The sequence below is a fragment of the Pogoniulus pusillus genome, chromosome 1 (genome assembly GCF_015220805.1).
Source record: "Pogoniulus pusillus isolate bPogPus1 chromosome 1, bPogPus1.pri, whole genome shotgun sequence".
Taxonomy (NCBI): domain Eukaryota; kingdom Metazoa; phylum Chordata; class Aves; order Piciformes; family Lybiidae; genus Pogoniulus; species Pogoniulus pusillus.
Window position 1 is genome coordinate 48496272 of NC_087264.1, and position 24642 is coordinate 48520913.

Here is a 24642-nt window from a genome sequence, read left to right on the forward strand (position 1 = left end):
CACTCTCTCTGGGAAGAACTTCCTCCTAACATCCAGCCTATACTTTCCCTGGCACAACTTGAGACTGTGTCCCCTTGTTCTATTGCTGCTTGCCTGGGAGAAGAGGCCTACTACAAAATCACAGATTTTACAGACTTCTTCTGAGGTAACTACACAGGAAGCGATCAAGAGAATTATAAAGACACAGTGAATTATTTGACAAAAATGTTTGATTCTGGTCTTAAGTTTTATGGCCACATCTCCAGGGGCCTGCCTATTTTGCAAACAGAAGGAACATCTCTGACCAGAGCAGCTGACTAATGACTGCCACTGTGCATTCTGACACATTTGCTGACACCAGAGAAATGTCTGGATCCAGCGCTCTTCCTTCAGAGCCTGAAGCAAAGATTAAACGCTCTCTGAAGATTAAAGACCTTGCTACCAACAAACATAGCACTAAGTCAGACATCCTCACTCTCTCCAATCTGCCTGAATATCCTGCCACTTTGCTTTTTACAAAGCGACTGTCTTCAGTTGCTCCTTATCAAATGGACAATTAAACTGTGTCCAGTGTAGAGAAAACTGCAGGGAATTTAATCAGCAAATTCCAAAACCTGATTATTTACAAGACAGATTTGTGGAAGGGTGAATGCCACACATTTGGCATGGTTAAGGACCTTCTGTCTTTTTCTTTGCTGCCACACCAATTAAACTCAAACAAAACTGGTATCAATGACTCTGAGTTTATGGTAATGAATGTATTTGCCCACAGAGAAGTTAATATTAACCTTTAACCTTCGACATTAAAGGACCTTAGAGTAGCCATAATACAGACATATGCTGGTATATACACAGTGATAAATCAGGCTACAATTTCTTCCTATAACTTTCAAACAAAGCAACAGAGTGCAGCCAATTCAACATTGGTATGTGAGATGTCTAATTCCCAAATAATTATATTCATAAGATGTGGAAGAATCCCTATAAACCAGTTATATGCAGACAGATGTTTCCCTCGCCTTTACCCTTCACAAGCTGCTGTCACCGTTCATCTTCCATCAGCTGTTACACTCTTCAGACCTCTGTGGAAGACAACTCAGCACATTAAGCCAGCAAACCCTAACCCCAGAAAGAGAAGTACAGAGTTTTGTGCTGACCCAGAACATTTAAGTCCCACCTCTGGGGTTAATCAATACAAGGGACAGGCCACGAACATGTAAACTACAGAAACCACACAGAGGAGCAGCTTGAATAAAGGTAGGCAGAAAGAGCTCTAAGCAATGGCAGCAAGATGTTAGACTAGCTTGGCTACTTGTGAAATCACACTGACTGTGCTAGCATTTACTCCTCCAGATGACAAGCCACTTAAAGTACAAGCAGCAGACCTACATCATCACTTATGATGTTGTAACACCTCTGGCTATCTGAAGAAATAAAGCTGTCAGTTGAAAATAAGACAACACATCTTAGTATTGTCACCATCTCTGGTCTTCATTGAGAAAAACCTGTGTGTCCTTAGTTTGCTTTTTCTGTAAATGTGATAGTGAAGGAAAGAGAATGAAAACAGACAAAAGAGAGCAAATTAAGAGGCAATTTCACTTCCACTTCTGTGGAAATGCAAAAAAGGCATGTCACATCACCATCTGCAAACTCTTCTGGTAGAGATGTGGATCTCTGCAAATCTTTGCATATGTAAATGGCATTACAAGGTCTACGTATAAAAAAAATAAAACAAATCTGATAAACACCTTCTAAGTAGGTTCTAAGAAGGGCATGAGTCCTAAGAAATTCCTGGTTTACACCGAGGATAAGCTTTAACCATAGAATCATAGAATCAACCAGGTTGGAAGAGACCTCCAAGATCATCCAGTCCAACCTAGCACCCTGCCCTAACCAGTCAACTAGACCATGGCACTAAGTGCCTCAGCCAGGCTTCTCTTGAAGACCTCCAGGGACGGTGCCTCCACCACCTCCCTGGGCAGCCCATTCCAATGGGAAATCACTCTCTCTGGGAAGAACTTCTTCCTAATATCCAGCCTATACCTACCCTGGCACAACTTGAGACTGTGTCCCATTGTTCTGTTGCTGGTTGCCTGGGAGAAGAGGCCACCCCCCACCTGGTTACAATGCCCCTTCAGGTAGTTGTAGACAGCAATAAGATCACCCCTGAGCCTCCTCTTCTCCAGCCCAAACAGGCCCAGCTCCCTCAACCTCTCCTCATACATCTAAGGTCTTGTATTTCACAAGGAAGAAAAAAACTATGAAAACTGGTAGGATGTTTCTATTTTCACAAGCTCATTACATTCAGATAAACAGGACAGAAAAGTACCTGTGCACTTATTCTGCAAGGTTAGACATGAAACTATGGAAACAAGATGTTGAGAGGAAAGGTCACGCACAAAACAACACAACAGACAGAAAAAGGGCAGTAACGATAGCGAGAAATCCAATAGGTAAGAAAGCAGTTGTGTTACAAGGCTGGTGTATTTCCATCAGCAAACTTGACACTTGTAACTTTCTATTTTTATGGCAATGTCACAATGCTCTTGGTAGGGTATAGATCCATGAACTTCCAGGGTGTGCATTCCCTCCCCACAGTAATACAATACTTCACACTGGCTAAAGTTTCTACACAACTACATCATCCTACCTTACTTCAACTATAAAAATTTGCCTTCTCAGTGCTTTCCCAGGCAGAGCCATACATCTCACTGAACTTGAGCAAGGTCATTTTCTGATTGCCATTTTCTGAATGGCCAGAAATACCTACAGAAACTCATGTGTCCAGTTCTGGGCCCCTCAATTCAAGAAAGATGTTGAGGTGCTGGTGCATGTCCAGAGAAGGGCAACAAAGCTGGTGAGGGGCCTGGAACACAAACCCTATGAGGAGAGGTTGAGGGAGCTGGGCCTGTTTAGCCTGGAGAAGAGGAGGCTCAGGGGTGATCTTATTACTGTCTACAACTACCTGAAGGGGCATTGTAGCCAGGTGGGGGGTGGCCTCTTCTCCCAGGCAACCAGCAATAGAACAAGGGGACACAGTCTCAAGTTGTGCCAGGGTAGGTATAGGCTGGATGTTAGGAAGAAGTTCTTCCCAGAGAGAGTGATTTCCCATTGGAATGGGCTGCCCAGGGAGGTGGTGGAGGCACCGTCCATGTGAGTCTTCAAGAAAAGCCTGGCTGAGGCACTTAGTGCCATGGTCTGGTTGACTGGTTAGGGCTGGGTGATAGGTTGGACTGGATGATCTTGGAGGTCTCTTCCAACCTGGTTGATTCTATGATTCTATGGATCCTTTATCCATTCAGATTGCCAATGAACTGACCTAAGGTTTCCTCACTGTTTCCAAAGGAAGGGGAAAAAAATATTAAAGTGCTGACATCCTGAGAACACTCTGAAGAGACATTATCTTCATACTGAATTCCATTGTAGCTGCGTGCTTCAAGATGCTGTTTCATCAAGAATACATGACAAACTTGTAATCAACTTTGAACTGTGACTGCTAGCTTCCAAAACTATCACTCAAACAGCACAATGTTCCAGACACCTTGAGAATCAGAATTGCCAAAGCCATGAACAACATAATACTCTCTTTAAAATTGTTGCAGAGGTTTCAAAACATAATCCTCATAACGTATCAACAAATACACAAGTCCTCATGAAAAAGAATCATCACTGGTATTTTTTAAGCCTTACCTTTCAATGTTTGAGATTAACAACTTAATGGATCTCTTGAAAAAGAAAAGCTTTTAATGACGCAAAAGTAACAGATTTCAAAAACTCTAAGTTCTACTTCAACATGAGGAAAAACTTTACTGTGAGGGGGATGGAGCACTAGAACAGGCAACCTAGAGAGATAGTGGAGTCTCCTCCTCTGGAGACTTTCAAAGCCTGCCTTGACACAGTCTTGTGTGGCCTGCCCTAGGTGATCCTGCCTAGGCAGGGCGATTGGACTCTATCTCAAGAAGTCACTTCCAGCCCCTACCATTCTACGATCATTAACATCAAAGTGTTGTGCTCATCAGTAATTATTTTGGGGACTGCTACACTAAAGTGTGATCTTAGAAGAAAACTCTGTCTTAAGGCACGTTGCATTTTATTCACAGAGCTGTGGTTGATACCAAGTAAGTTTTGCAATACAAAGGTGTACATGGCTCTCCTCCAGATTAAGCCCTTTAATTAATAGCTTAAAATATAAAACTGTATAACCAATGCTTCACCATTCTGGGGAGGCTTTAAAATACATTCTCTTTAATTTCAGGCACTCAACATGCAATTTACCTCTTCCAACAACCTGTGAACAAGTAATTTTGTACCTGGAGCTTTTGCTAAGTCCCATGATCTTGCTTCACCACCACACTATTTATTTGCAATGTTCAACAATATTCAATAAACAGAATCTGAACTTCTTCAGATCATCTTCTTAGAAGGAACCTTTTCAAGTTTAAATAGCTGTAAACACTCATAAAGTTTCATAAGTGAAAATGGCTTTAAGATTTTATTTCTAACAACCTAGGGTTTGTCTCACTTCCACTTAAGAAGTGATATTCAGGATGTAAGAACTTGAGGGTGGCACTTTTCTTGCACCAAACAGCCCACACATTAGACAAGGACTGTAACTTCAAGAACCTCCGAGTACTACAGTAATTTCTATACCAGCTGCTACAGTTTTCATCAGTACTGCTGTACTGGGCTTAAACAGCACGGTGAGAAGAGGCCAGGTGCTGCCCTGTCCCAGACTCAGCTGGCTCCAAAAGACCCACCACAGAACGCAGCTGAGTCACTCAGTGAAGCTGGCAGCACCTCTAGGAAAGAGTGTTGAAGAAAAAGCAGAAAACACCACAGAGGAAGGAATCAAAGGAGTGAGGAACAACTGAGTGAACGCCAAGGTCAGAGAAGAAGGGGGAGGAGGTGCTCTAGATGCCTGTGTAGATATCCAGCACTGCAGCCTGGGAAGGACCCAAGATGGAGTAGACATGCCCTGGCGGACCTGTGGCACTTGAAGAGCCTGTTGTAAGGACTGAAATCAGAGGGGAGCCCATGGCAGAGCAGAAGAAAAACGCAAGAAGAGAGAAGCAGCAGCAAAAGTCACCTCGCACCAACTGTATTCCCTCCGCACCACACGGGGAGAGGCACAGAAGTAACATCGAGCCTGGGAAAGAAGAGAGGAAAAGTGCTGCTTTCATGTCTTTCTGGTTCTTACTATCTACATCTATTTTAGCTGACAACAAACTAAACTAATTTCCCTCAAGTCAAATCTGGTTTGCCCACAAGTAATTTTTAAGTTATGTCCTTGTTTTCATCTGAAGCTGTGAGTCTTCTCATCCTACTTTCTGCCCCTGCCCCACTACGAAAGAGAAGAAAACGAGCAGCTGGGTGGGTATTTGTTGCTAGGCAAGGCTAACTCACCACACCTGCATGTAACAGTTTCAATCCAGTCTTTTATGGGAGTGAAGAAGCAAGGGCTCAGAGCTTTGTGTTACAAAGCATGGATCTTAATATTGCTGCTGAGTCCTGGTTCTGAAGGACAGAAATGTAATACAAGCAGGATAAGTGACTAATCATTCTGAGTTAAAGACCCTTCTTTGATCTATCTATCCTTTGTGAAAATCAACGCAAATCACAGGCTTGACACAGAGAACACATTTTCCATGATTCAAAATGAGACTACTAGTTAGAGAATAGCCAAGACAGTGACCAGTCCATTAACATTTTTTCTCCCTCTTCATCTTTTACAGCTCAGCATAGTCACAAAGCCTTTCAAATACAATCCATCACATATAAAAACTAGTTCTACAATGTACCATTTCTTCCAAACACTACATAAACTGTCACTTATATCTGATCCAGTATCAGGTTTTATACAGACTCCTAATTCCATGAAGGAGCAGACAGGACCCACCAGCAGAACAAAACAGATTAAACAATACATTTATCAAGTCCCCTTAAAACACTGCACCTCTCAAGTGCTGCACTTCTCCTTAGGCATTCACACAGACCTTTATCATGGGAGTTCTCATTTCCTCCCGCATCCAGTTTGGGTTGCAAGCTTTAAGGAATGGGCAGCTGATAACAGCAAGCATTATGCAAATGCAAGACAGCCCAAATTATAATCTGGCCCATTAAAATTTACTGAGTTCTCTAATCCCCACTTCAAAGTAGGAGATGTAATTAAGTTGTGGTAAAATGACAGTGTTTGCTTTTACAATAGTGTATGATTGAAAAGATTAACAAGAGGTCTTCCCCAAAAGATTCCTTCCCATCTGTGTTCAAAGATCAGTAGACCCTGTACTTAGCAATATTGATAACCACAGTTAAAATGCTCCAGCATCAATTCCCTACATGCCAATATACAAACAAAATTGAAGATGATCTTCCCTTTTTCTCCTCCTCTCACACTTCTGAATTATTCCTACAGCATATGGTCACACATTCAGCCAAACACTAGATCTTTTGTTACCCGTTCCCTAGCTGACTTATAAAACTAAACATTACTACAGAAGGAAGCAGTGAAGCTCTGAGCACTTTTTCTTCAATTAATTGTTTCAGATTAACGCATCAGAGCACCTTTCAGTTTGTATCTCTTCACAAGTGGAACAGAGGCACTCCCTGGCTTTTACAGTCTCACATCCAGTGATGACCTTGGCCTGCAACACAAACTTACGCTTTAGACACTCAACAGCAAGAATATGTATTGCATTAAATAATTCACTTTTCTCCTGTATTAATCTACTATGAAACAAGTATCCCTTATGATCACTTACTGACTATTGATGTTCTTAGCTAGAATGTGGAAGCCATGCACATTGATTTAATCATTCCTATGCCATCAGGAAGAGACAAAATCTAAACGATACTCACTCACGTTTTAAATATCAGGAAATACTCAAACAGTTTGAGTACTGGATATATTGAGTGCACAGAATTTAGAAGCTACATAATAGGAAAATCACTGAAGTGTAAAGTTGTGTAGATTGCACAATCTTCTGTGATATGCTTCACTTCAATAAAACGTAGCCAGAACAGGCAAATTTCAGTCCATCAGTTACATCTTCTACTAAGCAATCCCTACCTGTCTGAAATAGCTTAGTATGGTTTAACATATGAACATCATGCTTCTCAATTAGACAGCCAAAACTCCTTTGCCTTTACTTAGACTGATAGCCAGCTAGTTCATAGCTCATATCTCAATGAAGCACATCCTTAAACATAATACTTTCCACTTTTTTGCTTATTTTTAGTTAGCATAACACCACTATCATCACCCAGTTGTTCTTAATACCAACATACGTAATGTTATCTACATCTGCCTATTCTTACATTCTCTCTCATCTCTTTACTTCTATTCAGGCTTCTCTTCTTTTATATGTATTTCTAAAGGTATGAACCATGGAGTTTCTGTCGCTACCTAAACATGTGAAGCAATCATTGCCTTCATAACGTGCTCCTAGTGACACCAAGCTTACACCTCATCCTCTATGTCAACCGACCACCTCTGAAATCACCTAAAGTTCTGTCTCTGCAAACTTAAGCTCTCTGAAAACACCTTTAGGTCCACCTCAAGCAGACAACTGAGCCCAAAGCGGCAGACGCTATCTCCATGTCTTTTCTCACACAGAATGAAACCATCCATGCCAAAGACAACTTCCCTGCACCTCCCTTGTTCATGAGGCACTATTACAACGCAGCACTGCTACTTCATCTCCTTCAGCTAAACAGAGGCTTGTTAAACAAGAATTAAGAGACCAAGCAAATAATTCACAGTTGTTTCTTTTTTTAAGAAAACAGATATAGTTGCACTATAATCCTTGAGGCGTGTTTTTAAGCAGAACAGAAGCCTTCCTATGACATGTTGTATACAGATACTCTGGCTGCGCACAGAAGGACATTTAAGGCTCCCTGCATGAAGCATGTGTGCCTGCAAAATGCAACACTGCTCAGCAGTTCAGGATGCAAATCCGCTGGGCCCCGCTGCCAGTGAGACGAAACGCGACCTCCCTAGGACTTCAGAGGGCTGCTCATGCAGGAGGTGCTCAAACGCGGGGTGCGCGCTCCAGCAGCCGCCCTGGGGAGCACGGCCGCGGCACCCGCACGCCGGGGTCAGGCCCGCCGCGGCATCCGCTTCCCCGCCGCCCTCCTTCGGGATCCTGCCCCGCGGAGCCGCGCCAGCCGACCCGCTCCCCGCCCCTTCAGCGGCCCCCACGCCCCACCGCCTACCCGGGCACCGCGGGGCGGCCCGTAGGCCCTCACATCGGCCTGCACCTGCCGAGCCCTGCGCCCGGGAACCCCGCTGGCCGCCCCCGGCGACCCCTCCGCCGCGGCCTGCCCCCTCCCTCCAAGCGCCGCACCGTTAGCGATGAGCTTTGCCGAGAGCTGCTTGACGAGCTCGGGGATCCGCTCCCATTGGCACTCCGACCGGCACCGCTCGATCTCCGTCTCCAGCCGCGAGCCCGCCTTCTTGGTGGCCATGGCCACCGATCGGCCCCGGCAGGGGAAGGGACCGAGGCGAACGGAAAGGAGGAGGTGGAGAAAAGACGGCGGCACCACCAGGCGCCTGGGCGGCGGCGGCGCCTTAAGCGGCGGAACCCGAGGGCTGCGGCCCGCGCCGCGCTGGCGGCCGAGGGGCGAGAATGGCGCCACCTGCCGGCGGCAGCGGTGAGCGCGGGGCGGGGCCAGGGGCTGGGGGCCAGGCCAGGGAGCTGCCGTCACGGCCCCGAGCGGGGAAGGAGGGAGGCTGCTGGAGGTGGCAGGGCCGGTGCGATTGGGCTGCTGCGGCCACCGGCAGGAGCTGCTGCGGCCACCGGCAGGAGCTGCTGCGGCCACCGGCAGGAGCTGCTGCGGCCACCGGCAGGAGCTGCTGCGGCCACCGGCAGGAGCTGCTGCGGCCACCGGCAGGAGCTGCTGCGGCCACCGGCAGGAGCTGCTGCGGCCACCGGCAGGAGCTGCTGCGGCCACCGGCAGGAGCTGCTGCGGCCACCGGCAGGAGCTGCTGCGGCCACCGGCAGGAGCTGCTGCGGCCACCGGCAGGAGCTGCTGCGGCCACCGGCAGGAGCTGCTGCGGCCACCGGCAGGAGCTGCTGCGGCCACCGGCAGGAGCTGCTCCGGCCACCGGCAGGAGCTGCTCCGGCCACCGGCAGGAGCTGCTGCGGCCACCGGCAGGAGCTGCTGCGGCCGTTGAACGATTTACACATGGAAGAGGGGGAAAAATTAGAATCATCTCAACACCTCTTTCCCTAGGCTAACGATGAATACAGAGCAGGGGCCTGCCGTGCCTGCTACAGCATTGCCACAAAAACGTAACAGAAAATTAGTTCCTGCGCCTTAATGGCCAGACAGTATCACACACAGTATCACAGTATCATCAGGGTTGGAAGAGACCTCACAGATCATCAAGTCCAACGCTTCACCACAGAGCTCAAGGCCAGACCATGGCACCAAGTGCCACGTTCAGTCCTGCCTTGAACAGCTCCAGGGACGGCGACTCCACCACCTCCCCAGGCACCCCATTCCAGTGTCCAATGACACTCTCAGTGAAGAACTTTCTCCTCACCTCAAGCCTAAATTTCCCCTGGCGTAGCTTGAGGCTGTGTCCTCTTGTTCTGGTGCTGGCCACCTGAGAGAAGAGAGCAACCTCCCCATGGCCATAGCCACCCCTCAGGTAGTTGTAGACAGCAATAAGGTCACCCCTGAGCCTCCTCTTCTCCAGGCTAACCAATCCCAGCTCCCTCAGCCTCTCCTCGTAGGGCTGTGCTCAAGGCCTCTCCCCAGCCTCGTCGCCCTTCTCTGGACACGCTCAAGCATCTCAATGTCCCTGCTAAACTGGGGGGCCCAGAACTGAACACAGTACTCAAGGTGTGGTCTAACCAGTGCAGAGTACAGGGGCAGAATGACCTCCCTGCTCCTGCTGGCCACACCATTCCTGATGCAGGCCAGGATGCCACTGGCTCTCTTGGCCACCTGGGCACACTGCTGGCTCATGTTCAGGTGGGTATCGATCAGCACCCCCAGATCCCTCTCTGTCTGGCTGCTCTCAGCCACTCCAACCCCAGCCTGTATCTCTGCATGGGGTTGTTGTGGCCAAAGTGCAGCACCCTGCACTTGGAGCTATTGAATGCCATCCCATTGGACTCTTGCCCTGTCCTGAAGTCACTCACCCACGCTGACTTGAGGCTTTTAAATCCAGGCGGTGGTCTTTGTGCACGTACCACAGGCGACGCGTTCTCTGCAGCGTCATTTAGCTTCCACATCTTACTCCACCAAAAGGTGGAGCTCAGCGTTGCCCACCAGCCCCAGTGCTCTCCAATGGAACAGCAGAGAGCTGCACAAAGATCTGCACTGCAGGGAGGTCATGCCCTATAGAGTCTGAGAGAAGAAATGCATTTCCAACATTTAGCTGGAATAAAACTGCTAGCTGAAACCTTTTCAGTAACAAACAAACAAACCCTTTCAGTTCATTCACACATAAGACTACAGCAACTAAAATTTAGACTTTTGGAAGGAGTTAACTTGCTTATGAACGTTGTTTATCCACAACTTTAACACATTTTGTTAGCAATGATCACATCATTCCAATAAATGTTACCAACAAAAGAATAGCTTCAAAATATTCACATAACAGTTTATTATCTCAACAGCTACTATTTATGAAGTGAGACACCGATTGAAAGTGAATTAGGATATTGTGAAATGCATTGGCACAATTAGGAAATCTCTTTGAGCATTCATGAAACTTCCATTTATCTAACACTGTGCTGAGAGGATTCCATTATAGATGACCTGTAGCAGTGCATGACAATGGATCTGGAGTGAATGGCATAAAAGCTCAGAATATAAGTGCAAAAGATGCAGGTAGTAAGTCTGATCCTTCATATTCTGGCAGTTGCCATTTAGTCTTTTGTGCGCGTTTGAAGCAGGCTAGAATGTTTTGGTGAGAAAAAGTAGATTATAGGATGTGAAAGGAAAACAGTGGTGATGTCTGCTTCCCTCAGAGTCTTGCTGAAGAAGAAAGTAAACATTAGATAATACTCTGGCCATTTTGTGGCAATCTGCTTTGGGCTTCTGACTGAGCTGCAGCTCCCTAACCTCACCTTTGCTTCTTAACCTCTTGGCTGAACCTCTATTCTTCCTTAGGACTGGGGTAAGGTTGAGAGGGGCAGGGGGAAGGTGTAGGGGTGGTTGAGAGCCCCTCCTGGGGACTCAGGTTTCTGGGAGGGGAGTTGTGTTTCTGTATTACTTTTACCTTGTTTATTTCTGTCTATAACTGTATATACTGTAAATATCCGCTTGTGTATTGTGCAGCTGTAAATAAATAGCTTCATTCATATTCCCAGAGCTGGCTGAGTCTAGTTTGGATACTTCTAAAGTGTGGGGGGGCAGGGAACACCCAAACCATCTCATCTTTCAAAGTGTTGGTTTCTGGAAATGGCTGATTTAGTAAACTGCTGGGACAGGCTGAAGCATGCATGCACTTTGCTAAGAACTGGAGTCTGCTTGTTAAGGTGAGATAGCTGTCTAGCTAGAAGACCTGGTTTAGTGAAAACCATGATGAATTCAAATGCAGGAAAATTAACTAAGATCAACCACTTTGCCTTATGCTATCTCTCCCATTTTAATCCCCCCAAAATAAAGGACAAACAGGAGAAATAAGAGATTGTTCAGCACAGTTTTTAGAGCTTGGTATGAAAGAAAAGGAACTTGCAGTACACAGGAACACATCAGTATGGCACTCTTACTTCTGGTAACCCAAAAGTAAACTTCATAAGCTTTCTGCACTAGTACTCTATGCACAACCATGAGAAACAGAAGGGAGAGGGGTTTAAACTAGTAACAATGTAAAGGTTATATCAAATATAAGCTTACTTAGAATCACAGACTCAACCAGGTTGGAAGAGACCTCCAAGCTCATCCAGCCCAACCTAGCACCCAGCCCTATCAAGTCAACCAGACCATGGCACTAAGTGCCTCATCCAGGCTTTGCTTCAACACCGCAAGGGATGGTGACTCCACCACCTCCCTGGGCAGCCCATTCCAATGCCAATCACTCTCTCTGACAACAACTTCCTCCTAACATCCAGCCTAGACCTCCCCTGGCACAACTTGAGACTGTGTCCCCTTGTTCTGTTGCTGGTTGCCTGGGAGAAGAGACCAACCCCCACCTGGCTACAACCTCCCTTCAGGTAGTTGTAGACAGCAATGAGGTCACCCCTGAGCCTCCTCTTCTCCAGGCTGCACACCCCCAGCTCCCTCAGCCTCTCCTCATAGGGTTTGTGTTCCAGGCCCCTCACCAGCCTTGTTGCCCTTCTCTGGACACGCTCCAGCATCTCAACATCTCTCTTGAATTGAGGGGCCCAGAACTTAAGTGAAATAACATTTTTATCTCTACTAAGGTATCAAATATTCTGCAACAAAGAATAAGAAAAAGCAGTTCTAAAGGTACTTGCATTTTTAAGTATGACATGTTCAAACGAAATGCTCAGAACTCACATGAGGGGAAAAAAGAGGGGAAAATAAAAATAATAATAAAAAAATAAAAAGAAGCAGCAAGCTTACAAGATCAGTGGGATTTACTCCAGACTGTCTGGCTTCTCAGGCAAGTACTAGTCACAGCTGAAGTGGAAGGAGACCTCAACTTTGTTCTAGCTTTCCTTTATTCCAGAAGAGCTTAAAAACAATTAAAAATCATTATGTTTGAAATAAGTATTTTCAATATTTTCATGATGGCTCACTGGTATGGGGGCCCTTGAGAGAGCAAGCTAGTCAAAATTTAATATCCAATTCATGCTGATGTCTATCAATTCCTTATGGCAGGTGTTACAGTATCACAGTACCTCTAAGGTTGGAAGAGACCTCATAGATCATCAAGTCCAACCCTTTACCACAGAGCTCAAGGCCAGACCATGGCACCAAGTGCCACGTCCAATCTTGCCTTGAACAGCTCCAGGGACAGCGACCCCACCACCTCCCCGGGCAGCCCATTCCAGTGTCCAATGACTCTCTCAGTGAAGAACTTTCTCCTCGCCTCAAGCCTAAATTTCCCCTGGCGCAGCCTGAGGCTGTGTCCTCTCGTTCTGGTGCTGGCCACCTGAGAGAAGAGAGCAACCTCCTCCTGGCCACAACCTCCCCTCAGGTAGTTGTAGACAGCAATAAGGTCTCCCCTGAGCCTCCTCTTCTCCAGGCTAACCAATCCCAACTCCCTCAGCCTCTCCTCGTAGGGCTGTGCTCAAGGCCTCTCCCCAGCCTCGTCGCCCTTCTCTGGACACGCTCAAGCATCTCAATGTCCCTGCTAAACTGGGGGGCCCAGAACTGAACACAGCACTCAAGGTGTGGTCTAACCAGTGCAGAGTACAGGGTCAGAATGACCTCCCTGCTCCTGCTGGCCACACCATTCCTGATGCAGGCCAGGATGCCACTGGCTCTCTTGGCCACCTGGGCACACTGCTGGCTCATGTTCAGGTGGGTATCAATCAGCAACCCCAGATCCCTCTCTGTCTGGCTGCTCTCCAGCCACTCCGACCCCAGCCTGTATCTCTGCATGGGGTTGTTGTGGCCAAAGTGCAGCACCCTGCACTTGGAGCTATTGAACACCACGGTGTTGGATGAGATGAAAAGTCAGTCTCTAAAAGAGACAAATCCAAGCCAAATCATGCTAAATGGAACAAGCACTGCCACTGAAGAGCAGATCAGCTGGTAATATATATTAACATCAATACTGGTTCAGACAAATATTTCATATTGCATTTTAAAACTGTCATACCATTTCTGGAAATATCTTCCATGTCACAAGTGCAGATATTTACCTAAGCCAAAACAAACAAACAAACAACATCAACAACAAAAAGCAGAATTAAAAAACCTCACTTCACTGGTGTTTATAGGCTGGATTGACATATTTATATCTGAATTGCTGCTTGTTCCACAACCATATGTTTACAAAGCTGTAGTGCCAGTGAAGTTGTTATCCTGCATTAACACAAAGTAACTAACAGGATGCAAAATGGGAAGAATAATTCCATTGCTTCTCATGCTTATTGTGCCTGTGTAAATCTTCTCAGCCTTGTCCAAATATCTAAGGATTTCAAATAAATGCTTGGACTACATTTAAGCTTCGGGAAGAGCTAAGGTCAAGTCTAATCTTGAGCCTTCCATTGTGTCACGCTCACAGTAAGCCTCTTTCCTCCTGTGTATCAAACTGTGGTTGTAGGGCAACAGTTAAAGAGGGTCTTCCACACTGATCGTAGCTTAATCTCCTGCTTGAATGGAAGAAGGAAAAAAGATCATCACAGACAAACTGAACCTCAGTGACAAAGACATTTTTTCCATTCATTTGACTCATTTCTGCCAAAAAAAAAAAAAAATTAAATCTGTATTTTTAGAATGCAAGCTTCTTACACTTTAATTAGCCCACTGCATTTCAGTTCAGTTTATTCCATTCAGCTCTCAAAATAAGCCATATATCATTTTGAACTGCTGCTTAAGGGTAAAAGATACCTGTTACATTAGGATATTAGGAAAGTAGACTTGTCTAAATATGAACCTGCATCAGGAATGGTGTGGTCAGCAGGAGCAGGGAGGTCATTCTGCCCCTGTACTCTGCACTGGTCAGACCACACCTCGAGTACTGCGTTCAGTTCTGGGCCCCCCAGTTTAGGAAGGACACTGAGATGCTTGAGCGTGTCCAGAGAAGGGCAACGAGGCTGGTGAGAGGCCTCGAGCACAAGCCCTACGAGGTGAGGCTGAGGGAGCTGGGATTGTTTAGCCTGGAGAAGAGGAGGCTCAGGGGTGACCTTATTACTGTCTACAACTACCTGAGGGGTGGTTGTGGCCAGGAGGAGGTTGCTCTCTTCTCTCAGGTGGCCAGCTCCAGAACAAGAGGACACAGCCTCAGGCTGCGCCAGGGGAAATTTCGGCTCGAGGTGAGGAGAAAATTCTTCACTGAGAGAGTCATTGGGCACTGGAATGGGCTGCCTGGGGAGGTGGTCTAGTCGTCATCCCTGGGGCAGTTCAAGGCAAGGTTGGATGTGGCACTTGGTGCCATGGTCTAGCCTTGGGCACTGTGGTAAAGGGTTGGACTTGATGATCTGTGAGGTCTCTTCCAACCTTGGTGATACTGTGATACTGTGATACTGTAACCTCTTCTTAAAGCTGAATAAAGTCTGTTTAGCTAAAAAGCAGTAGCAGAAGCTCTTCTCTCTGTAGTACACTTCTTTTATTACATTATTGGCTAAAATTAAACTTAGGTTTTATTCCCAGATCGCTTTCTCTCCACACAGGAATTACTGTCTTCACAATTGCTGTTTTCAACTGCACTTCTATTACCATTTAAGAGAAGATGAAGATTAAGTGTTTCTCACATTAAATGTACTGAGTGCAGCAGCTGAGTAACATCTCTCCCTAAATTCCATCCCTTAAAATAAATTGAATTGTTGCAGAGAAGCTTTGAATTGACACTTATTCTTCTATTTCTCCCAAATGTTCCTAGCTAATTATTTGTTCCCAGTATCAACAAGGTAGGAAGAGACCTCACAGATCATCAAGTCCATTTGTAATGATAGTTAGCTATATTATTAATAAGCATCACTATTTTCCCCCATTGCTATTTAAATACATATGGGACAAAAAATAGTGGTTAAACTTGTAGCATCTACAGTGTCGTACTGCATTCATTTTCCTTGCTGTCATTAACTACCATTGTCAGACCACCAGAGGGAGTCGAAAACTGCATATAATTACTGAGTGTTTCTAAACCTGTGGGGTGGCGTTTCAAACACCAGCAGAAATTGCTCTGTGTTGTGAGTACTATGACAAATGGGTAAGGAAAACACAATAAATTAGAGGGATCCACAAAAATCAGCAGCTGCTGAGGCTAAAGACAATGAAAAAATGTTAGCAACTTCATCAGTTCATTGCTATCCAGAAGTAAGAAGAATGTTTCTTGAATATTTTAAGTGAAATGTGGAGACCATTTATTCTTCAAAAGCAAACCAGAATGTCCTCTACCTTATGGTAAAGCAAAGCACTCAGCATTCCCCTCTTCCCATTTCTTCACTCTCCTCCCTTCCTGCTTACACTGACACGAGAAACAGCATGCCTTGTTCCCCTTACTGCCAAAGAACACAGCCTGCTCCTTGACAACTAGCTGTCAGAATCTGTCATAAATTCATTTCTTGCCTTTATAGCTTCAGAAATAAAGGTAGGAATTATGATCTTTACTCTAGCAAAAGATTTATTTTTCTGACAAGAAATAATTTTGCAGTTTTCTTTCTCTACAGATAAAAGAGATCAGTAAATAGATCTGTAGACATCAAAATTGGCTACAGTAGCACCTTAGTGATTGAAGGTTGAAAGACAACACCCAGCTTTTATCCATTTTTGTAATCCAGATGTAGGTTAAGATTAAAGGCCTGCTCTCACTTTGGTGTTGAGGAAGAGCAAGCTTGCCTTTCAATCTGACAGCTTGAAAATTGAACTCGGTGACCTGCCAGGGTGGCATGCAGATGAACTGACATGGCAACACAGACTAAGTAGAATTGTATTAACACTTGAACTGAAAAGCAGCAGGGATATAGCAACCCGAGTTCTGATTTGTACAATCACTGTGCAACAAACCCATCACCAGACAGAGGGCTCCTTCAAGTAGGCACAGCTTAAACAGAAGAACTATTATGCACAGCTGAACCATGTATTTCAAGGACAAGATACTCATTAAGGAGACATCTGAGAAAAGCTTTGAGGTACATGCTGCTTTTATGCATTAGTTTAGTTTCTTTTCTCCATTCTGTATTGATATTAAAGGAAAACAGATACATACTGTTATTAATGGGTAAGCTCCTACAGACAATACATTGGTACTATGGCCTGGTCACCTCTGATGGTCTTTACAAGACAAACCTTAATAACAGAATCACAGAATATATCTGCTTAGAAGAGACCTCAAAAATCCTCCAGTTCAATCTTTGACCCAGCACTGAAGGGTCAACACTAAATCATGTCCCTAAGTGCCAGGTCCACATGGCACCTGAACAGCCAGATAGGTAGCTGGGACTTGGTCACTCATACTATACCACACATTCCCCAGCACATTGTGTTGTTTTGGTCTATCTGGCTACATTTAAGTCCCTTCCACCGTTGCTCATCACATCGTGGATTTATTGAACCCACATCCACTTCAACTGCTAAGCCAACATGTAAGTTAGGTCACAATTTAACTCCGCTTCCACAAGACTCCTTCTGCATGGGAGAAAGTGACCCTTCTTTGCACCGTCTTTAAATACAACTTCCACGTCCTCCTTCTCACTCCACACCAATTTCCAAGAGTAGTTTACACTTGAAAGCTTTTTTAGCAAAGCTGGAATGTGTCACACAAAACCACACCCATAACTGATGTAAAATGTATTACTTAGACATAGTTGCATCAGCAAATGCCAGTGACATATAGGGGTTATGAACCAAATGAGCCAAAGATAGTAATTACTTTTCCCAGCAGATGGCTTCTGGTTGTCTGAAAGGCTTTAACCTAGCCCTCAGATATTCTCTTACTTATGAAAAGAAAGGCTTGGTCACAATCATACTAAGACAACTACTTATTTTAAACAAGCAAACAAACAAACCAGCCCACACAGACCCCAAAACCAAAGAAAAACAGAGGAACACAAGTGAGATGCCAGTTCTAAGAACTGAAGCTTAATTTGTTCACAAAGTAAAATTACCTTTGTATTAAGAAAAATGAAGCAAGTGGCAATCAATTTGCAGTTTCGCCTGTGATAGGTTTTTTACCAGTTTCCTGAGCATTTAAAGAGTTATGATTTTCTTGTTTCATTGTTGGCATTTCAAAGGAAGTTAGACTTCTGCATGGATTCTGCGAATACAGCCAACTTCAAAAAGTGATTTGTGTGTGAGTAAGATGGATTTACCTCTGTAACAAGCATTATTTAAGAACAAAAGTCTTTGCTTTTAAAAACCATGGCATTATGGCATATTAGGTTTTACAAAGTTTAATTGCTGTTACTTTGGATTAACTATGAAATGAATTAATCCAGCGTTAATGACAATGCCTTAGCTACATTAATTCAACACATGCATTTCCCCATCTCTGCTGGCTGAGCGGTGATACAAACACCAGAAACAAGCAACAAGCAGAGCATGTGGCCAGGAGACAATATCAGGAATGGCCCTGTGAATGACAGTAAGCTGTCAGACCAGACCAGACCATACCATACCATCTCCATCTCAGCTACCTAAATACTTACCATTAATTCCCACGTCGTTGGAGACTTTCCTCTGAAAGGAAGACACTGGAGACACTCAGCATGGTAGGTGTCAAAATACATGCCGTTTCCCAAGTTTACATTGTTGCAGGTATCTTATCTTATCTTTCTCTCCTCTTGCTCCAGGCACAACAAACAAGACTGCTCCAGCTGGTCTATGTAATTGAAAGCATCACTTTATTTAATAGTGCAAACTACAGGAATCATCCTAAGTTTTCTTTTCTACATTGGTGTTCTGAACATCAAAAATCTACTCAATATAGTGATATATAAAACTGCTGGATGGCAGGCAACAGCTAGTCAATAGCTTTGCATTTCTTATCTTTTACAAAACCCAGTGTCCTGTGGGTTAAAGGAGCCAACTGAGAAGTATTTCTCACAGACAAGGATCAAAGCACTTTTAACCCTTTACAATAAAAACCAGTCACATTCTTTCCTGTACTCTCAACACAGAATATTCAGTCAACTATCTCAACTGAAGGAAAGCAATGCCATATTTTGAAGTGCAAGAACTGGTGCTGAGAAAGACTGTCATGTACGAGGGAAAAGAACAAAGACCACCAGCTTGGTAAAACCACCTGGAATGACACTTGAGAAACAACAAAAAACTTCAACTGAAGACCAAAGTGTCACCTAAAGATACACATGTGTAGACACACACACACACATACTCACAGACCTGCAGAGTTAGGTAATGGGTTTATGCTGGGTAAGTGGTGAGAAAGCTTCCAATTCAGTGTCTCTGAAAACAACATACATATGAATATGGCAAGGGAAGAAATTCACACCTGCAAACATCTTCCCAGAATCCTGTCACCTCTGACTTCCCATAACCAACTTCTACTGCAGTAGACACCTTGTCTTGTCCTCTGATTCTGTATGAGTCAAGCAGTCACTTTTAAGTACAGGTTCTCTTAAACAAGGCATGTTACTTTAAACTGAGGCCTAGAGGTACCATACAGCATGTGTCTATAGACATGCACATAATGCATGCACATATTAAACATGTAAGACACTTGTTCAACATTTAATCACAACCAATAAACACACATCATCATTCTGCAAAGGTTTTCTGCCAAGAGTTATTCTGCCCCTGCATGATTGCTGGGGAACATGGCTGCAAAGGTAGCATAATCTTGTTCAGAAAAGTAGCCATGGAAAAGAGCTGAGAAAACAGATTAACCAGCAACGCCAACTTGAAGCCTCAATCCATTCTGATGCAATACTGCATTTTTGTGTTACTCTTCCAAGATTGTTTAATAAAGCATTTTAATAAAAGTGTTTGTGGTTTTTTTTTTCCACAGCATTGAACAATACATATATGAGTAATGCACTGACTCTTCTATTAAGAAACAAGAAATATTTCAGCTGCTTTTCCCTAACTTCCCAAAGCCAGAACAGTAAGTCATGTAACTTCCTTTGCACTCTAAACCCTGTGGCAGAACTACCTCTTAATTACTAATATCTGTGTTTCTGAAAGTATTGCAATGAAATAGCTTTAGAGAATATTGACTAATTTAAAGATTGGATTGATAACCACACTAGTTACTTAGATGTTTACTAACAGACACTTGATTTTTTCAAGCATATCTGCCCACAGTATTGCTGTGTTACATTTCTGACAATAGTGAGTTATCGTTATTAGACATTAACGTTGCTTGATGCATAGCAGCACTGTGAAGAAAAACTAATCTGAGTATAAACATAATTATTTACTAAGACAATGTAAAGTATTTAAAGTACTAATGAAGATTGGCTTGTAGACTTCAGATCTGAAATAGCGGTAAGAAAATTTGGCCTATGGTCTTTTCATGACCTGCAGTGTCAGGCTGGGCAACAGATTAAGCTGACACAACACTGTTCTGCCAAGAGTTACTTAGTGCCCTGCAAGAACATCTGAGCAAGTAAATGTCCCCTTGAGCTGCCTAGATTGAACCTCAGTTTTATCAGTGTAAACAGAGATCAGCACTTGTTTAGGCAAAACGCTAATCTAAACATTCAGACAATTTAATGTCAAATACACTTACTCAAGAGCTCTGTTACCTGGAGGCAGCAGAAAGTCAGAGGTGATAAACACTTCAGGTACCTCACGTAACTGCTTCAAAGCAAATGCAAGGTGACACCTAAGTGTACTTACCCCTGCCAAAAAGAATTACCTTGTTTTAAGTTTCTTTATTTAAGAACTACTGTTAGAGCACAGAGAAGATACAAAAATATTAATCAATAAAAGTTGTCTTTGATACAAATGCTGTAGTCTACTTTTAGTCTGGCAACAACCTCTCAAAACCTATGTGAAAAACCTCTGGCAATACAGCCATTACCTCGAGCATTTAGAATCTTGTGCAAGCATTCTTTGTCTTGGCTCATCACTCTGTCAAGCAACAGTTTAATTCCCAATAGAGAAACAACTGCATTGTGTTTCTAACTAAAAAATCAGTTCACCTGGGTCAGAACATTCCAAGTATTCACAAGTTTCTCACACTAAAATGCTATCAAACCAAAAACTGCTTTCCTGATGTCCTTAATCCTGAAGACACCAAATTCCAGGAACTCCTCAAAGTCCAAATTTTACAGTCAACCTGTTCTCCCACCTCCTGATCTACTTGTACTCTCTGCATGACAAGTACTAATGTTGGATTGTTTGTGGTATTTACAGCAAGTTTACTGGGGAGAGGGAAAGTACTCTTTTACAAATGAGCCATGTTCACTATTGAGATTACTTCCAAAGAGAGCATTCAGAAAGCAAACCTGAATATATTACATTGACAACTACTTCTCAATATTTTAACAGCGGCCACTTAAAATTGGTTGTGTTTTAGCACATACACTGATCTTTAAATATACTACTTCTACATAAACAGTGCAAATCTCAATATTCACATCAACCTGAAATTAATGCTGCAATTACTGTTGACATTCACATCAAGAAAATAGTAAACTATTTCACATGAGCAATTCCAAAACCTCAGAATGCCATTATTAATATTAAAGAAACACAGAACAAACATGTTGGGCTTCAAAGCCTTGTTTTGATACACACAATCCCTGTAAACATGGATGTATTTTATTTGTCAATACTGATATTTGATCTATTCCTTTAAATAAACCCACCAATATAAACATTTCCTATAACCTTTTTTGCATAGGATTTGGATTAAGGTTACTTTAAGATCAAGCAAGCTGTTAACAAAATCCCCTAGTCAATTATTCTTCCATCACACAATTTAGACACATGATTAACTTTACAGAAGGACTCTCTCTGTCTTCAGTGGGAACTTAGGCATGTAAGCATTTGCAAAACTGGAGTTCTCTTTTGCACTTAAGTTACTCCTAGTCACTGAGAACACGAGCAAGAAAAGAGCTCGCAATAAAGTTATAAAATAGACTGATTTAAAAGTTTATGCTGATGTTTCTGTAAGTCACATTTATAATTCCAAACAGTTATGTACATACTATACTATCACAGTAGGAAATACTTCACTGTAGAACACCACAGTGAACAAGTTGTGAAGCACAGTGTTCAAAATCATTTCCCTTTAGTATTCCCAGTGCATAAGTTGTTAACATCTACACTACACAAGGTGCTCAGGTCTAGTATTTGTTATATACAATGTAAAAGCAAGATAGAAAGATCTTTGCATTTTGAAGGGAGGAATGAAAACAGTGGGTAGTATACAGGGATTCACTCCTGCAAAGTACAGAGTTCTCCTTCACAATGACCACTACCACAAAGTACAGTGGATTTCAAGTCATTCAAACCAGTAAAACAGTGCTCAGCACCTTGTAGGAAGAGAGATCTGTGTGCACTTTATTATAAAACATCTCCTTTCGATGTTATAAAGTGCCCAAAAAAAAGAAAATATATATTCTAATATTTTACAGTCACTATTAAACAGCCATATTTGCACAACATAAAATTCCAATAACTCGGTATACATTTTGTATGGACCCTAAAATAACAAATGTTGAAACTGGAGGTTTTTGCATCTTTAAAAATACCTTAGTATTTTAAACTTATGTAAATATAAAACAGAAAATATAAATTATAGTTATTTCTTGAAATAGAGATTTTAAGATGTGACCGTTTTCCAAAGGACTTCATAGGAAATTTTGCTTTCTCTTATAGTTTTACATTTTAGAACCTCTAAAACATTTTAAAAGTTCATCACTTTGAAAAAGTAGAAATAAAAATGACCGTATCACAGCACTACACATCTCAGCCTTTCAGGCATCTTTTGCCCTAGTTGTTTGTTTAAAAATTAAATAAGTTAAACTCTCAAATATAAGATTTATATTCCTAATTGTTTTGAACAAGATATAGGGAGTTACTTTTTTAAATGATATAAGAGTTCCATAATGTCTCATCTTGCTCTTAAAATTAACAGAAATGGGATAGACTGCACCCACAAATTTAAAAGGCCTTAAAGTACTATACTGTTTTGGGGCACTGTACCAATCATTCTTTACATGCATGAAGAACCAAATTCTATGACATTCTTCACACAGCTGGCTAAAAGAAGATCCAAGAGTTCCAATACATGTTACAGAGTTTTCATTTCTTTAAACAGTGGAGAAGAAATGAAGGAAGATTCTGACAGAGAAAGTCTTCCTCCACGCTGTACCATGAGCAGCACAGCTCCTTACCTTGAGCTAGACTGCACACTAGTAATTTAGCCCTAAGAGAATACAATGTTAATTGTATAATAGTATTATACCATATCCAGTGATACCAAACTTAATGCTAAAAAAGAAATGTATTGAAATACAAAGCTAAAAAGGTAGGATTGAAATACATTTTTAAAGCGACAGACACAATCCTGTAGCCTTTAAGCCACAGGGAGAAGAGGTGGGAGAAGACAATATACGTACTGCCAAGTTTATAACAACTTAAATCTTCAAGGCAGGATATTCTCTGCTTTTCAGTCTGAGAACTGGAAGATGGTTTCTGGGTTATTGCTGTCTGTAGGGTTTGTTGGCTGCAGTGTCTTTGTAGGTGTAGTTTTACCATGAGAATGAGAGGAAGAAGAATGTGAACTTTCACTGGAGCTGCTACGTGTTTCTGTGCTTGTACTTGTTTTTTTCATTTTCCTTCTCTTTGCAAGAGGTGCCTTGTCAACATTTTGGAGACAAAATCCTTCCCTTTTATACTTGTTAAAGGCCTGTTTGAAAATAAAAGGTAATTCTAAGCTTTTCAAGAAGTTTAAGACATGACGTGGCTCATAGCTTACTGAGAATGTTCTCTGTTAAAAGATAAGTAGTTATCTTGTCACAAGTCTCTAATTCTTATTGCAGCTGTAACAGTAACTTTACCAGCTTTTACACGCACATAAGAGCCAATATGTAACACTGGCACATTCCTCTCCTTTTTCAGTCAGTTTAGAAGAACTTTTTTTAAGCCTTAAACCTATTTGAGACTACACTTTCAGTTACTACTAGCTACAGTTTTTCTTTCAACCCACATTATGTTGCACTAGCAGAAACCTCAATTTTGGTTAATTCTCTGTAAAAGGAAGCATGACCTAGCTAAATTAAAACAAAAATTTACCTTGTTTTTGTAACTGTAAAGACAAAAAGGTCAAAGAGTTACTTAAGTTAAATAGAAAGTTTCTTCTCTTTCTTAATAAAAGTACAGAATATCTTTCAATAGATTCCTCTAAGAAAGAGAGTATTTGTAATAGCTGTTTCATGAACAGACATCTTGCTGTCCCCCAAACCCCACTAGTGTAAGTGTCTTCAAGAAATAAATTCTTGCCTCATCATTCATGTTTTCAGACATTCAATCATAGATGCTAGGTATAGAGGAAACAAACTACATCTCTAAGCAGCCAGGAGGAAAGGCACCTGGGGGTACTGATAGATAGTAGGCTGAAGATGAGCCAGCAGTGTGTCCAGGTGGCCAAGAGAGCCAATGGCATCCTGGCCTGCATCAGGAGCAGTGTGGCCAGTGGGATAAGGGAGGTTATTCTGCCCCTGTACTCAGCACTGGTCAGGCCACACCTTGAGTCCTGTGTCCAGTTCTGGGCCCCTCAGTTCAAGAGAGATGTTGAGGTACTGGAGCATGTCCAGAGAAGGGCAACAAAGCTGGTGAGGGGCCTGGAACACAAACCCTATGAGGAGAGGCTGAGGGAGCTGGGGCTGTTTAGCCTGGAGAAGAGGAGGCTCAGGGCAGAGCTCATGGCTGTCTACAAATACCTGAAGGGAGGTTGTAGCCAGGTGGGGGTGGCCTCTTCTCCCAGGCAACCAGTAATAGAACAAGGGGACACAGTCTCAAGTTGTGCCAGGGAAAGTATAGGCTGGATGTTAGGAGGAAGTTCTGCCCAGAGGGAGCAATTGGCAATGGAATGGGCTGCCCAGGGAGGTGGTGGAGGCACCGTGCCTGGAAGTCATCAAGAAAAGAATGGATGAG

The 24642-nt window shown here is 43.2% G+C and overlaps 2 protein-coding genes across 3 annotated transcripts in view; both read right to left on the minus strand.

Annotated features, from left to right (window-relative positions):
- TTC7B (tetratricopeptide repeat domain 7B) overlaps positions 1-8605 on the minus strand; it is a 155381-nt gene extending 146776 nt beyond the window's left edge. The window contains exon 1 of the mRNA XM_064151677.1: positions 8322-8605. Within this exon, the coding sequence (XP_064007747.1) occupies positions 8322-8442 (121 nt within the window). The 5' untranslated portion in view covers positions 8443-8605. The remainder of the gene's footprint in view (positions 1-8321) is intronic.
- A 9791-nt stretch (positions 8606-18396) lies between these two features.
- RPS6KA5 (ribosomal protein S6 kinase A5) overlaps positions 18397-24642 on the minus strand; it is a 104203-nt gene continuing 97957 nt past the window's right edge. For both annotated transcript variants that reach the window (XM_064151619.1, XM_064151626.1), the window contains one exon: positions 18397-23395. In XM_064151619.1, the coding sequence (XP_064007689.1) occupies positions 23156-23395 (240 nt within the window). In that variant the 3' untranslated portion in view covers positions 18397-23155. The remainder of the gene's footprint in view (positions 23396-24642) is intronic.